The following is a 16,627-nucleotide window of genomic DNA, read 5'->3' as shown; positions in this document are numbered from 1 at the left end:
AAGGTGTCCCTGCCCATGGCAGGGGGGTTGGAACTAGATGATCTTTACGGTCTCTTCCAACCAAACCGTTCTGTGATTCTATGATTAAATTCTTAAGAACACCTTTTACAAGACATTTTTGAACTTGTGAGTAGTGAGAATCACAACTGACTCATGTTGAGCAGACAAGCTAAGCCTTGCAGAAGCTTTTTAACAGATTCTTTAAACAGTGACCAGTTCTCTCCAATTGAGAAACTGTAAATGTATCTGAGAAACTCAAAGTTGACCCGTTATGTAAACAGGCATCTTCAGCTAACCTAGCATATATAGATATAGAACAAATAGAACCAATACACAGAGAATTTATTACCTTGCAGGACAAAAGCATGGTTTTAGTAAAATAATAGATAACATCTACTTAGTATTTAAATGAAGTTCTGTAGAGTTTTATAAATCCAGAACAAAGGCTATCCTTTGTCTTGAGCTGATTCAAGGTTAAATGGTATATTCTCCCCACACCTCACATACTCAGACCACCAATTTGTTTCATGAAAGAAACTGCTTCATAGTCACACTTCTGATAACTATTCAAGCATGCAGCTTTGCCAAAAGGATTTCAGACTACAACAAGACGTTACAACCCAGAAAAAGCAAGAAGATAGGGGGAAAAAAGCCCAAAACCAACCAACCAAAAAGATTAATAAAAAACACTATTGCAAGAAAGGAAGACTTACAATCCTTTACAAACATAAGCAAGTTCTCATGTCTTGGAAAACTGGAGCTCAAAACCAAGGCAATTTAAACAGTCATGGGGCAAGCAAAGTAACCGGGAACTAGTTCTATTTACAGCCTCAAATCCTTAACATGACACCCAAACAAATATAGACATGACTGTCTTTAGCATTGCTAAACTGTATATACTCCTCCTGGAGTAAGTGTAGTGTATTATTTCCTTTTGAAAAAGCAGTAGCCAGACCAATTTGAAGTTCATGTTTGTGATTCAGGTATCCCAGAGAAAAATGCATTAAAAAACAGCAGAAGAGAGTGAACAAAAACCAGCCATATTTAAAGCTTTAAGCATGCCATTTACATTTTTACCTCGAATTTGTCTGGGTTATGCATGCCTGGGATTGACTGCATTAGGTGTGAGGTTGGATGGTTTCCAAAATCAGAGCTCACATAGCCAATACGAAGTCGACCTTCGCTGGCCTTTAAATCCTTGGGATGCTCATATGGTGGCTTGTGAAGAACGTTAATCTGTCAAGAAAACATACACAACTGTTTATAAACTCAGGCACCAAAGCCAAATGCTAAACAGAGGGATAAAAAAAAAAAGAACCCACGAGTTTGTAGAATTAGCCTTATTCCCACATTCAAGTGAGTGGTCTGTGGGCATCTGTTGTTTCAAACCTGTGTTGTATGTATTCCAGTGGAGCCAAGCATGATGTCCACAAACTGTGTAGGTATGTGACATCTCGTAACATTCAGCCAAATAAAGACAGACATCACTACTGCAAGTTGACATTTCTGCTTTTCTACCAGTTTATTTTTTAAGTATTCCACCCCTGATCATTAAAAATACTGATACCACAACCCTATGAGCAAGAACTTCTCAAACAACAAGCCAGTTGTGACCAGAACAGTACTCCTATGAAGCACCACAGCACGCTTTCTTACGCTCACCATCTTTTCCAGACATCAGCTTGTAGTCATTATCACTGACAGGATTATCGGGCTATTAAGACAAGTCAGTTTGAAAGCTAAGTGTTGTCTTCTGAAGTTTGAGATTTTTACATTAGCTAACCAGACGCTTCCACTGGCTGACAGCATATTTTAAATCATAACTGGCAATCGGCTCAAGCAGCCAGTCTCAACATTCACAAGTTTCAACAGCTATGACTCTCTGGTTAAAGAGAAAAAGAAGTTGCATCACATTTTAGTTAAAGAATTTGCCATCGACTGCAACCTCGCTTTTGGCGGTTTGAGGTGCTGCGCAGTCTCATGGAAATGGCACACAATTAAGTAGTTACAGTAAAGTATGTTTTTGGAAGAATCTATTCTACTGTACATGGAGTACTCCAAAACAGAATCACAATGAATACTGAAGTATTTCCTACTGTGATGCATCACCTCTGTGACATTGCTGCCATCAACACTAAAGTGAGTGCATTTGGAAATCCCAGAGCCAAACATACAGCTCACACGTTCCAGCAAGGATTCACTACAGACAAGGTCAGGTTCCAAGCACTACATACGCTGGAAAGGACCAGATTTTGAGAAATACTATCACATAGCTGCCTGGATCTGTTTTACTGTCAAGAAATAATAATTTACTCACTCTGCTTTTCCAAAACGTCTCCTACATGTACTTTGCAAAACTAGATGAGTAATGCTATGTCCTATGTCTCTACAAGTCAGTGACTCAGCAACCTTACAAAGGCTAATACTATGTATTAGATTTTCAGTAGGAACAGGCAAAACCACTAAGTATATCAATCACAATTGGCCTGTATAAAACTTCCTACCTTGTCCAAACACAGATTTCCATGTCTCTCAGCAATAGCCTTCCTAAAACTGTGAGAAAGGGGATACAGCATGCTATGATGTGGGTGGACAGAAGGCAGTCTGTTTTTCTCCAGCTGATCAGCTACAATGCTAACCAGCTTCTTCATTCTTTCATCATAGTCTGTCCAGTCACAGACAATCTAGAAAAAGGAAAAATTAAAAGAATATTAGGACAACAGCTTCCTTTGATCTATATCAGATTATTTCACAAGTTGAGACTAATGATTCTTCCAAAAATGGAAGCAAGAACTTCAGTAATTACTGCTGATGACTGTGTAATCTTCTCTACTGATTTAACACTTAAGTCTACTCTTTACATTTATGTTAGTGATTGGTTGAGGTGATCAAGCTTGGCATTTGATGCAGAGGAATCTTAAGAATTACAGGCAAAGCCTTGTCTTCCTCACCTGCAAACAGTGGGCCAAGTTGCAGTAGGCATCTGGAAAATCAGGTTTCAGTTTCAGAGCAGTGCGGTAAGAGGCAATGGCTTCTGGTATATTCCCTGAATCCTATAAAACATACAAATAACTCAGCAGGTAAAAATACACTCAGGGTAAGTACTCACAGTGCCCCACCATACTCTGAGAGTGAATCATTCCCATGTGCTACCTTGTGAATAGAGGCCAAGTTGCTGTGGGCATCAGCAAAAGCTGGGTTTATCTGAATGGCACGGGTGTAGCACTGTAGAGCTCCTTGAACATCCTGCATCTCCTTCAAAGTATTTCCCATATTAGAATAAGCATCTGCAAATGTGGGGCTGATTCTGAGAAATAAAGATAATATGTCATGAACAATAAAAATTCCTCCTCCTCCAATGAGAAACCATACCCAGACTTTTAATTCAGATGGTTGCTTTGCAAACCAAAAATACGCTACTGTAAGTCACTTTCTGTATAAATCTATGGCACTTTCCGGTTATGAAAGGCTGGAACTATTACAGAGAGTATCCATTTACCTAATAGCCTCTTTGTAATGCATGAGAGCTTCCTGTAACTTTCCTTGCTGCTGCAGAACACTTGCTAAATTTGAATGTGCAGCAGCAAACTCTGGAAACACCTGCAAAAAAAAAAAGAAGTAGAATCTGTCTCTCAAATGCCCCAAGTAGACCATATGAAAAAACCCCAAACACTTCTTAATTTCTTACTTTTTAAATATGGCTCAGGGCTGAGTGGACATTCCTCCACTTATGACCAGAGAGGGGAAAAAAACCCTATGTCATATTACACATTCCCCACTTCAGTTCCCCCTCTCTCCCTCACCACATTCAACTGTACCTCAAGAGCCTTCCGATAAAGACGGACAGCTTCCTCAATATTCCCCTGTTCCCGTTTGATGTTTGCTAGATTGTTGAGAGAATCTGCATGCGTGGGACAAAGCCGAAGAGCTGTATTGTAGCATTCTTCTGCTTCTACCACCTTCAAAAAAAGGGATACTGTTAATACGGTATAACTGTAACAGCACTGTTGATGAGAAGTCATTATACAATTACTTTTAACAGGTTCAAGGTGGAGATTTCCTGAGTTGTTCTTCCTTATGACTAACTAAATGAGGGTAACATCCGATCTTAATAAAGTTGGTGACACCTGGTGTCTAAAGAACATTCAGTGTGCTTTTAAAAATTTTTAAAAGGAAAAGAAGTACTTCTTACACTGCCTTTCTCCTTCAAGGCGTTGGCCAAGTTACAATAGGCGTCAGGGAAGTGGGGTTGTAGTTCAATAGCCCTCCTGTAGGTGTCTATTGCTAGGTCTATTAGCCCTTGCTCGTAATACACACAGGCAAGGTTGCCATGCACAACTGCGTGATTTGGACTCAAACTCAAGGCTCGTAGATATGCTGCTACAGCTCTGTAACAAGAAAGAGAAGGTAAACAATCGTACACGGAGCAGCAATTATATTTACCTTGGTGATAAAAACAACCTACATAAAAAAAAACCCAAACTTCAAGGGATATGTATTATTAGCACACACAAATCCGTCCTGTAAGACGTTACTGAAAACACTGAAGAGTATTGCCTGAATTAAAGTCCAATCAAGGGATGAATTATAATAATCCATGTTACTTTAAAGCTATGCTGAATTCTGTAATGACTAGCAGACTAGAAGAAATCCTTCATAAAACAGGAATGTTTTCCTCTCACCTGATGCTGTATAGTGATCAACGTAACTCTTCTGCAAAAAGTAAAGCTTTCGTCTACCTTTTTTAAACACTCTTCATTACTATATGCATGAGACCTTCGCTCTGTTTTTTTTTCCCCAGTTTATTATTCAATTGTAATAATAAAACTGTATCATATTATTACCTGTCTTTATCCTCTCCGCTAACCTAACATATGTATCATGCTTTGCTTATACTTCAAACTTCACTTTGTTCAAAAGTGAGATTAATTATATGCCCCTATAGCACTGTATGATTGATGTATTCAAATCTGATTTCTAGAAGAATCACAGCAGTATATGTAGTAAGTAAATTCTCAAAAAGCTGATATAAAGTCTAAAATGAGGAAACATGTCCGTTTGGCCCATCAATTGGTGGTTAAAACAGAAATCACTCAATGATTTACACTGTGAGCAATGTAACTAGTTAGAATAATTAACCTGTTCCCTGCAAGCTTTTATTAAATTTGGAGCCACAAACCACAGCCACCAGAAACTATAATCCAATTAATGATGCAATATGATACACTGCACATAAACAACACAGCCTGGATCTTCTTCCAGAAACAAAGATTCATGTATCAGATTAGAGGTCGCAAAACAAGTTAGTTCAGGAAGACAGCAACAGCACTGCAACCCAATGCAGTAACATGATGTCGACACATAATACAGAATATTCAGTCAGATGCTTAGCTGAATTTCAGCACTTCCTCCTGTCTTACGTAGAAGGAAAATTTTAAGAAGAGACACACTTGTAGATTATGTCCTGAATCACATAATGAAAACAGAGAACTCAAGGATTCGTGCCTTTTTTGGACATCTTATCTTTATCCATCCCCAGTCTTAATTGCAAATCTATTTTCATCAGTACTTGCAGAAACTCTCATTTTTAACATTTAAAGTACAAGAAAGTTAACAACAGAATACATTCCATAGGACTATTTTTTTTTTATTCCAGTAACCTGCTCTGTATGCAGTTCAAAGCCACTCGCTTGCTTAGCTTACAGTAGAAGTCACTGTCATACTGTCTGAAGAGATTTTACATCAGTAACCTAATTTGTATCTCGATACGTCTGATAGAGCGACAGTACTTATCTGCTTACCTGTCAAATATCCTTGCCTCCTTCAGGACATTTCCCAGATTGATGTAAGCATCCAAAAAATTTGGGTCAAGTGTTACAGCCTGAAAATATTTTTTAAGTAACAGTTTTGAGCATTAAGACAGAAACATTCTCTATGAAATCTAGTTGGTTTTGGTTTTTTTAAAATTTGATAAACACAATCTGTAAGCATCTAAGACTTTATCAATAACCTAGTAAGAAAGGAAAAAAAAGTTATATAAATCAGACAGCATTGAAGTTATTTACCTGTAGGAACAACAGCATACACTACCTTCAAATTTATTAATTTGCTTACCTACTCAGTTGCAACTACTGCAGAATAACGTGTTAAACATTTATTTCATGTTAGTCTGATGATACTTAACACTCCTGCCTACCCATCCTATGCTGTCTTCAATTTGTTTTTAGGAAAGAAAACCCTGAAAAACCTGATCCGTATTCTTTATCTACTGCAAAATAAGACAGTACTTTAAAACTTTAGCAGTCCAGGAAAACAAAGAGAGTTTCACAAGAGGGAGAAAAGAGCAAATACATCATGTGTTTTTTTTTTTCAGTAGTCACTTAACTAAAAGAAAACAGATGAAATGAGTACAAATTGAATTAAGATGCTAACTAGATACTAACTAGAAAGTATCAGAAAACTAGCTAAAATGAGAAGTCTGAAACAATAGTGGTGAAAAATAATCCTGGAGAAGAGGAATTAGTACGTCACTTAGAATTGTTCTCCTCAGTTTCTCAAAGGACAGTAATACCTAAAACAAAATCATAATGGAAAATGATTTTAAGCAGAAAGTGGTTTCTCCCTCTCACACACAAAACATGTAAAACATTATTCCCAACACATCAGATTTTAAAAAAATTTATTCTGGAAAAGGACTGTAAAACAACTGAATGAATTTTCTTATATTTGACTTGTGTGTGAAGTCCTTAGGGCAATTCTAAACATATCTCTCTAGTGGCATACAGGCAGTCTGAAATATCAGGAAGTAAAAATTAACATAGAATGTCAACTAACAGGACCATAAGAAATTCTCTGCTGATCAAAATATTTCCATCATCTACAAGCACACAATGGTAGGTACATTAAAATCTCTAGCAGTGAAGCTGACTGGCTTAGATAGTTACCTTTTCAAAGTGATGAATTGCAAGCCAAATTTCTCCTTGGGCATTGAAAACACAGCCAAGATTACTCCAAGCCACTGCAAAGTTTGGTTGAGTCTCAATTGCTTTTAAGTAACAGGCCTTGGAACAGTTAAAGAAGAGAGATACAAGGGATGGGGAATATTTGTAAAAAGAAAAAAAATGAGAAAAAATAATTGTTAGTATGCCTTCTCTAACCAGCCAAAAGTGACCCTGCAGTATAGGCTAGCTTGCGCCAAAACTAATGCGCTGCAAACTGTTGTTGATCCTGCGCCAGCGCAAAACCAAAACCCAGGTGCAAGCCCACCATTTTTCAGTTATGCTGATAACAAATGAATATGCCTTTAGACACAAGGTCACCACAGAAACCAACTCAGAAACAACTCAAGTAGTTCAGCGGAAATATCTGGCACCCCAAAGTGTGTAAAAAAACAACAACAAAAAAAATCAGCCTGTAAAAACAACTTTGCTGTGAAATAAAATTAAATTGTGAAATATTCTAGAACAGATAGAAATTACTTTAAAAAAAATTAGAAAAACTACTGAAAAAGAAGCCATTCTTTGGTTTTAACTGTCCTTGTCAAGTGAGATGACACAACCAATCCCTATCTTGTTTCCCAGCTTCTTCAAATGCATTCAATCATCTGCAGCTTCAAAACCTCAAATGACAGGATTGCATGAAGGTTTAGGTCCCTGTAATGCAAGCGCAAGAAATCGCTGCGCATCCTAAACAGCACGGCGCCACGCTATCGCTGCGAACTGCTTTGCTATATTGAATGCCCCTAGGTCCAGTGAACGGCCAACCAGAATCATTAATCTACCAGACAGGCCCATACAGAAACTCACATACTAAATTTGATGTCTGGACTCTAAATGCGTTACAACCCAATTTTATCCAAAAGGCTACAGCCTGGAGCTTGGGCAGTCACCCAATCAGAGATTAATCATCTAGTCAACCGTTCACGAGGGCTTAATCGCACGCAATGCGCGTTACCGCTGCGCAGCCTTTGCGCTACTGCAGGATCACAGCGCATCATCAGAAGAGCAGAACGCTGCAATCCAAACAAAGAAGAAAAAAGGAAAAAAATGAACAACCAGAAGAGTTAGAAGCTTTTACTATTAACTATCTCCAATTATTTCTTTTAAAAATATTTTAATTTACTTTTACTTTATTTCTTTGAAAGAATTTGTGGCTACTAGTATAAAATATTCTTACATTACTTGTTTGTAATTAAATATTTTAAGCTGTTTCTGAAGCCACAAGACAGAAGATTCAGGCATGGAGGCAAATGGTTTTGCTGTGGCAGTTACAAACCCGTTACCATATTTCTCATCATGTGACTTTTCGGTGCGTTCCTTGCTGGAAGAGGAGGAGGAGGTGTGTGTCTGCCCTAGATCCAGGCCTCGAGCTCCCTTCAGCGAGGCACCTTACGCATGGAATAGGAGGTTTCACCCACCTGAAACCTTCTAAATACAATATCAGTGGTGAAAAACCAAAAACAAGAGAGAAAATAAAACAAGATCATTAGTAAGAGTTCAACAAAGCAATTGCATTTTTTTGGATATGTCTTAACACATGGGAATGAGGACAATCTGTCTGTAACAAGGGAGACATGCAGAAGGGAGAGGGTTAATCAGGGCAATTGCATACAGCAGGGACTTTTTTTTTTTTTGGAAGAAAGGCTCTGAAATATCTACAAAGAAATTAAATTTTAGTTCAAACTGTAAGGAATCTGCTGGCTTGATCTTTCAAATGGACTGATAACCAAAGAAACACATTGCAATTACTCAAGATGTTTTTCCTCGTTTATTAAGTTCTCACAAAACGGAATAACACTTTCAAACTAGGTGTCTCCAGAGCTCTGAAACAAAGAAGTCAGCAACCTAAGGCAGGCGCAGTGTCTTGGCCTATACCAGTCACACTAAAGCTGCAGTGAAGTGCAATTCATGTTAGCTGTCCGCTTGGTGGGCTGAGAACCAAGTGTCTCAAAGACTGTTCAAACCGTAAATGCTGCAACAAAATATTTTCAACCTGGATCTGACCAAATCAATTAGGCTGCCCTAGGATGGTACACACATCCAAGTTGTTAAGAGAAATAAAAAAAAACAATGAACTTTGAACCTATGCTCCCACTACCCCATAAAGATCATAACCCTCCCCAAATGGTGCTGCAGCCAAACAGACAGCTACGCTGTTCATACACTCCACTTTTTAGCATGCGCGTGGGGCTTGGAGTGACAGACGTGGAGTCCAGAGTGTTTCCGATTTCTCCACACTCCTCACCCCTGCAGCGCGGACGCGTAAGGTGGCTTGTAACAAGACAATTTCTTTGTGCAATCCAACTTTTACCATGCCAAGAATTTTAAACTCATCTTGGTGTTCAAATTCTCAGTTTAGGAAACACAAGACTGCTAGAAGCCACCTTTCCACTACAGCAAGTTTTCTTTCGATCAGTTCATTTCCCAAACAAACCAGCTTTGTCCTTCTGATTTCTTTATTTTGGGGGAGGGGAGAGGGAAGACATGAAGAAAAGATATTCGGGGGGTTCACATACTGCAGCTATTGATCATTTACTAGCCTTTCTTCCACTATCAAGGGAAGGGAAAAGTTAAAAGAATAAAAATCTTTAAAAGCCAATATTACAAGGTAACATTTGGATAAGTTTCTTCTCCACTTACAAGCCACAAAGGACTTTAGAAGAGCAGCATTTTCAATAGCACCTGCATCGTACAGGGATCTCGAGCTAACCACAGGCTCTCTGCTTGGCACCAGCAGGCAAGCCTCAGATTTGAAGGACTGTTACTTATTTCCAGATAAGAGCATGATGGAGCCCCTGCCCGATACTTCAGAATGGTATCAGATAGTCTAGTTCAGCAGAAAGGCTTGGTAATGTTCCATTTCTTGACTTAAACCAACTTTTAAACATGGACATGCCACATCTTGCCCTGCAACTACTCTGGGGTGTTTCAGTGCCTTCAGTTTTCAGCAGTTTCTCAGACTGTCTGTAGATCAACGCAGATTTGAAGACTTGGTGCAAAGTTCAAATTTTCAAAACACTGACGTTTACATGTATTCTACCCAACACCTACCTTGGCTTCTTCCAAGCGACCCAGGGCTTTGAGCAGGTTCCCCAGGTCACTACGAACACAGTACAAGTCCTGAAAAATCAAAGTCACACTATCAGCTTCAGGACTTCAGACACCCCAAAGGTCTTCAACAGACAACTTGCAAAGGAACACCCCAGTCCTCTACAGTTTTTCAAATTCTTAATAAACACATCACAAATGTAAATTATTTTTCTTGACCTAACATTACAGTCAACAGATAACCTTACTGATACTACTGCTGTAAAAATATAACCATAAAGAAGTATGAAGAAAGTAATATTTCATACAATTCCTCCTCATACAGAAATATAAAACCAAAAATAACTGCCCCTCCCTGCAAGCAGCCTAAGTTCTTGTCACATGCAAGTATTTGAAGCCTCCTTTTTTTTTTTAAAAGTATGACTACAAATCTGTATTCTTAACTTATGCCATTGCCATTATGGCTTTTAAATAGATTATATATAGTGATTTTGCTTCCTGTATCCCCAAAGCAGTTTTTATTCTTGCTTTTCCCCAGTAACCCACCCATTTTCAACAGCCTTGCCACATGTTCTTGTTCTTTCATTTGTAACCACAGCACAGGCAACTGCATTATCTAGCAGTAAAGACCACAGAGAAGTAGGACATTTTTGTCAACACTAACAAAAGAAGTTTCTAACCTAAACAAAACTCAACTCCTGTAAGAAAATACCATCTTACAGTATTTCTAACCAGTGCATAAACTCCACTAGACACACTACCTAGCATAGTAGGTTAGACAAGTTCACCTAGACTGAAGAACACAGTGAAACAATATTCTGAGCTCTTGTTGGACTGGGTTTGCATTTGCTATTCTAAAGGAAAAAGGATATATGCACACCAGACCGATGCTGCATATAAGGTTTTTTTTGACAAAATGTATGACCAAATAGCAAGCAGATACCTTCATCATGCTGAGTAGTACTATACAAATTATTTATGATGCAAAATAAATAAAAGATAGCCATTTGATATACTGTTTACTAAAAACGTCAATTCAAGATAGTTACAACAAAAATCCAAACATGAGATCTCTTTTATAAGAGTCACTTATAGACAGATACTCAGTTTCAGCCTACAGAACATAAAAATGATGCTTCCGTAAACCCATCCACAGCGGAAATCTAACCAAGGAAACTCTCATCACCAAGAAATTTCTGACTTAGTGATAAAGCAATACTTGACGATTTTTCAAGACCTCACATTCAAGTCTGAGCAGTGATTCTCTCACTGTAATAACACTGCCTTAAAGCACGCAAAACTAATTATGATGTTATTCACTGAAACTTCTGACTTCAGGGGAAAAAAAAAATATTCCTTGCTTTTCTGTTATCTCAATACAGATAAGTATGCAACCAGCAGCCCTTAGTGTATTGCAATATAAAACTTCTTGTGACAGAACATCCTTAAGAAAAGTATCAAGTAGACCATTAAGTTTATGGCGTACAGCCTAGAGGGAAGGGTTATCACTTGTTTGTTCTTTGAAACCTGCTATTTGTGTGCCCTGGGCCAATAGTGAAGTATGGAGTTCTTCTATAAAATAAAGTATTACTTACAGGGTTGTACTGAAGGGCAGACACATATGCCTGTACTGCTCCTTCCATATCACCTGCAGCTACCAGCGCAGCAGCCAAATTAATATATCCATCAATGAAATCTGGTTTGAGGCGTAGGGCATGTCTATAATGTTCAATTGCTTCTTGTAGTTGTCCACGTTCCTTGTACACATTGCCTAGATTCGAGTAGGCTTCAGCCAACAGTGGATTCTGTTTAATAGCCAAAGTGCTGAAGTGAGCAGACCTGGAGAAAATTAGAGAAGTTTTCAATTAAAAAAAAAAACCAAAACCAACCAAACCACAAACCAAACAAACAACAACAAAAAACCAAAACACAACCAAAAAACCCCACCCTTGACTTTCAGTGTTTGCCTGTTTACCTAGTTACCTAATGAACATTCATGCTTAAGTGAGCCAAACATACAGCCAACAATCTAGACTTACCGAGCTGTCTTGTACGTTTAGATTCTCCTAGCTTAAGCTCCTGCTTTAGATTCTACTAAAGAAAGACAACTCTCATTTACAATCAGGAGGGTTCAAGTCACTTCATCAAACCTGAACTCAACACACTTTGAGAAAACACTACAGAAATCCTGTGAAGTCTCTTCTAACATCTGTACGCTTTAAGCAATGTTCCACTTGATACTCTTTTCAAGAAGCAGGACATAGCTGACAGACATAAATGTAAAATTCTGTTGTATCCTTCCCTCATTTTATTTTCCCGTATCTGAATTGTTATTACAACCTCATTCAGAAGCCTACATAAAATCAATCTCAGTCAAAAGTTCTAACTTCCTTCACCAGCACACACAGATTTACAGGTAGAACAAGTAAAGTTCAAAATGCTTGAGGCACAGAAAGCAAGATCAGGAACAGGGAAGCAGAAAGAATATAGAGGTAACTTTCAGATGACAAAAATCCTTAACTGATCATGCCATTTTGCAGCAAACAATCTGTCTTGCAACTTGAAACAAAAAAAAAAAAAAAAAATCACAGACCCCCAATGCTGCCGGTGGAATAAACAAACCAAAGCCTTTGTTTACACATGTAAATACCTCCAGTACACCCAAGCCTGGCTGACACTCCAATATTAATGTGTACAATATTACATGAAAATAATGGCAAGATCTGTTGTTTGTTGTAAAGCTAGCAATTCCAATTTGTATTTCTCTTACCCAACAAAACTCAAAAAGGAAGAATGTTATTTTTGACCAGTCCTTACTGCTGCCATGAAGTTAGTCAGTATTTACATTCAGTGATAAAAAAAGAAATCAGTGTTAGAACAGAACTTTGTCAGCTATGCTCAGTACTGTTAGAGGTGCAAATTATAAAGAAAGCTTGACAGAACATCTCAAGTCTCCTACCTGTCCAATCTGCGACACTGGAAGTGAATGGACGATAGTAATAAAAGCACACCAGTATTATCAGGCTCTTGTCTCCAAAGCTGCATGCAGTGTCTCTCTGCTGCTTCAAAGTCTCCTGCCTGATACTCACGATGAGCCAACTCCGCTAACCCTTGGAAGGAAAGCATACGTTTCGTTGGTTCTGGAGAATCACCAAAACATTTAAGGGGGGGAAAACAAAAAGTTAGATAATGGGAAAAAAAACAAAAACCAAAATAAAACAATGTGAAAAAAGCGTACACAACTGAAGGATGAAAATGTCTGACATTACATAAAACACTACAGCATGTGGCAGTTTGAACTCTCACATCTTCATGCTCCAACCTATTACTATGATATTCGTAACATTATCTGTACAAGTCTGTGACTTCATCAGCTAATAATAGGAAACACATAGACTGTAAGGACTGTGAATATCTGAAAGTCAATCATTTTCCATTAACCCAAAATACATATAAAGAGACTCCTGACATGATATTGTACTTTGGTTCATGACAGTAGAAGTGTTGCTAACAGAACAATGACTCTCCTCACTCTCTCCCAAGAATGTAAATCTTATACTTTGTAGTGTTAAAAACAAGTTCTAAAAACTTAATAGGGAAATGAAGGACAGCAGACAAAGACTTCCAAGGGCTTGAACAAAAAGGAAGTTTTGCTGTGCCAGTAGTGAAAGCCCTTTTAAAAAAAAAAAAAGAAAAAGAAAAAAAGGGCAATGCATAACATTCCTTAAATCCTCTATACTCCTACATTCTCAAGAATGAGTAAAAATTCCTTCACAGAAAACAAAATTGGCCTTGGAACAATATCTGATGAGAGACAAACACGCACTTCGATGATTATCCAACTGAAGGAACCATTAAACAGACAGAGTACAGGAAAGGAGTTACTGCTTCTGGAAGCTTAGCTGGAATAGGAGCATCAAAATGGTTTTAGTATTTAAGATACGATTGTGGAGAACAAAATACTTAAATAAAACACCACCTGTTTTACACAAAACCACCTTAACTGTGAAAGGTAAATAAAATTTCTTACAAAGCACAGTTCTGTATTAAAATACAGACAAGTGCACCTTGGAAAAAACCACAACTCTTCATCCTAGAAAGAAGTATTGGCCTTCAAATCCTGTCTTTGCACCAACTACTCTTACTATTAAAAGGTTTGTTTACTGCAAGTATCTCTCATTTTTCCTCCTGAAATCCAGCATTTCTAGTACTCTGCAGTCACTTAATTCCATTCATGAAACACTTCCCACCTAGGCCTACAGAGTTTTACAATTTTGAATTTAAATGAAACAGATATATCCTTCCTAATACAAGGAAGCACCTCAATATCCGAGTACACATAGTTTTGCAGTTAGGTACTACAAAAATCCTCTGAGACTCTTTAATTCTTTTGTGAGAACTAGCAAAATAACCACAAAGAGATTAGGCAATTACCTAATGTTCATTTTATGAAACTGGTATTGATGTAAATTATTTCAGTTCTTTTCAAAATTGCTTTTTTAGCAGTAGCAGGTTTTGAAGATACAGTTGCAAATACTACATGATGTTAACTGAAGTTGTTTTTCCAGATAGTATATTGTCTCTGTCAGTGCTAAAAACTTTAACTGTTTCATAGTAAGCTGGAACTAGCAAAGCTACTTGCTTTCAGATACTTGACAAATTACTAACCAAGTATCTTCATCCAGATTAGATTTCTGTTTTCTAGGAGCCTAGCTTAATAGTTTTCCAAACCCTGACTAAGGGAAAAGTGGACTTCAGTACCTGATTAAACCTACTGGCAACAAACAGATACAACTGTTACTCAACGTGAGAATGACAGCACCATTTATGAAAGTGCAAGGTGCTGACAGTAATGGTAATACCGGAGTACCAACACACTGTTCCTCACTCCCTCCTCCTGCCGTTAACAACCACATAGATTTAGCATCTCTGGCAGTCGGTGTATTTTCAAGTTCTGCTGATGGCACAAACATAGGGAAGCTGGGTAGAGGAAGACTGTGTCCCATGGACCTAACTGAATAACTATTTCTTCAAATAAATTCCAATGGTGTTATTAAATTTCAAAGCTAAAGCAAAAAAAAAAACCAAACCACACACCACACCCAAAAAGTTTAGACAAATTCTTATGACCACTGGGAAAGCAGCTTCCAACTGTTGTCTAAATGCTACATTTTGCCTACTTAAGCAAAAAGTGAAACTGAAGTTGCAACTCCCAGGGCAAGAGAGAAGGCAGTGCAGAAATACTGCATTTAACACCTAGGAATAAGAGCTACTAACAAAAGCAACAAAGTAAGTGAAATATGAAAGTTTTCTTTCGTTTACCAAGCCTCTTCACAAAACAATCCCCGCCCAAAGAGATAAAGCAAACCAATCAGTGTAAAAAAGCCAGTCATCTACCTCCACACAAGTATTTTAGCAATGATCCTTGCGAAGGTCATCGAAAAGCAGGAAGTGGACAGCTATACCACAAAGTTCTAAATGAGGTAAACTTTTAATAGAAAGTTGGCTGGAAGAAAAGTTCTACAACTCCAAGAATCCATAACAGAGCAATCAACGGTTGCTCACTGAATCCGTTTCTAAAGAAAACAATTGCAGTGAAGAGTCATAGGCAGAAGAACTCCTTATCAAGTCTTGCATACATTAATTTATGTACCTAGGCTAACTCGTGCTACACGCTTTAACTATGACCTTGAAAAAGTCTAGTACATGCTATGACAATGACCTTTCCTGAGACTTCTACAAAATACAAGCAAAACAGAAACCCCACACAAAACTATCACAAATGTACCCACGGCCATTTTCTTTCCCGAAATAACATCCTAAGCACTTAACATATGCTCATACGCAACCTCATTTAGATAAAATCTAGGCCCAGACAAGAGCAGTTGCCACCTCCACCCGGGAAGAGGTGGTGAGGAGGAGCATAGGACTCTCCCCAAGAGTGCACATGTTCTTTTCACCTCCACAGATCAAGGCTGCAAGAGGATGCTGCAGCCCTGCTGACCAGACACGCAGTTCTAGCTGAGAAGCAACACAATACCATACTGCAGCACTTGGCCTCTCCATCTCCGCTTCTGTATCACTACCATTTCCCTTTACATTCCTATCTCTGCATTACTATCTCATCTTTTTCTCCATAGATCCTATTTTTTTCCCTACCTTTCCCAGACATCGTTTCGGCTTTTCATACTCTTCCTTCCCTCTGGTTACAGAAATCCCCCAAAATCTGGGGGATAAAACTGCGTTGTTCTTTCATCCTTTCAGTAACCAGAATAGTTGTTCTTCTTGTTCTACACGGAAAGTGATATTTCTTCTTTTCTTTCCCCCATCCCTCAAGTTCTCGATCTGTAAACTAAATGTAGGACAGGATCTTTCTTTTTTAGCAAGAGCACTCTATCTTACAGCTCAGAAAAGCACTGTACTTCTGCACTATGCCACAGACCTGCTCTTGAGAAATTCTAGACCAGTCAACGTGCATTTTGGGTCAGGTTTTTACCCTACTTCGTCCTCTACAAAACCGCAGTCACCTGACAATCGGATAAGCACCGCACTAACAAGTAACCGCGCCACGCTGCTCCAGG

At 38.3% G+C, this 16,627-nt stretch overlaps 1 protein-coding gene across 1 annotated transcript in view; it reads right to left on the bottom strand.

The window, feature by feature from the left end:
- OGT (O-linked N-acetylglucosamine (GlcNAc) transferase) overlaps window positions 1-13,172 on the bottom strand; it is a 23,697-nt gene extending 10,525 nt beyond the window's left edge. The window contains exons 1-12 of the mRNA XM_009699113.1: window positions 13,006-13,172; window positions 11,642-11,885; window positions 10,050-10,118; window positions 6,945-7,061; window positions 5,802-5,881; window positions 4,193-4,388; window positions 3,819-3,959; window positions 3,500-3,600; window positions 3,154-3,307; window positions 2,952-3,053; window positions 2,505-2,684; window positions 1,078-1,236 (exon numbers count right to left, since the gene is read on the bottom strand). Coding sequence (XP_009697415.1) covers window positions 1,078-1,236; window positions 2,505-2,684; window positions 2,952-3,053; window positions 3,154-3,307; window positions 3,500-3,600; window positions 3,819-3,959; window positions 4,193-4,388; window positions 5,802-5,881; window positions 6,945-7,061; window positions 10,050-10,118; window positions 11,642-11,885; window positions 13,006-13,172 — 1,710 coding nt within the window. The remainder of the gene's footprint in view (window positions 1-1,077; window positions 1,237-2,504; window positions 2,685-2,951; window positions 3,054-3,153; window positions 3,308-3,499; window positions 3,601-3,818; window positions 3,960-4,192; window positions 4,389-5,801; window positions 5,882-6,944; window positions 7,062-10,049; window positions 10,119-11,641; window positions 11,886-13,005) is intronic.
- Between the last annotated feature and the right edge of the window lie 3,455 nt (window positions 13,173-16,627).

This window comes from Cariama cristata, unplaced genomic scaffold (genome assembly GCF_000690535.1).
Source record: "Cariama cristata isolate BGI_N322 unplaced genomic scaffold, ASM69053v1 scaffold16834, whole genome shotgun sequence".
Taxonomy (NCBI): domain Eukaryota; kingdom Metazoa; phylum Chordata; class Aves; order Cariamiformes; family Cariamidae; genus Cariama; species Cariama cristata.
The sequence above is the reverse complement of the archived record's forward strand: the minus strand, read 5'-3'. Positions and strand labels throughout refer to the sequence as shown.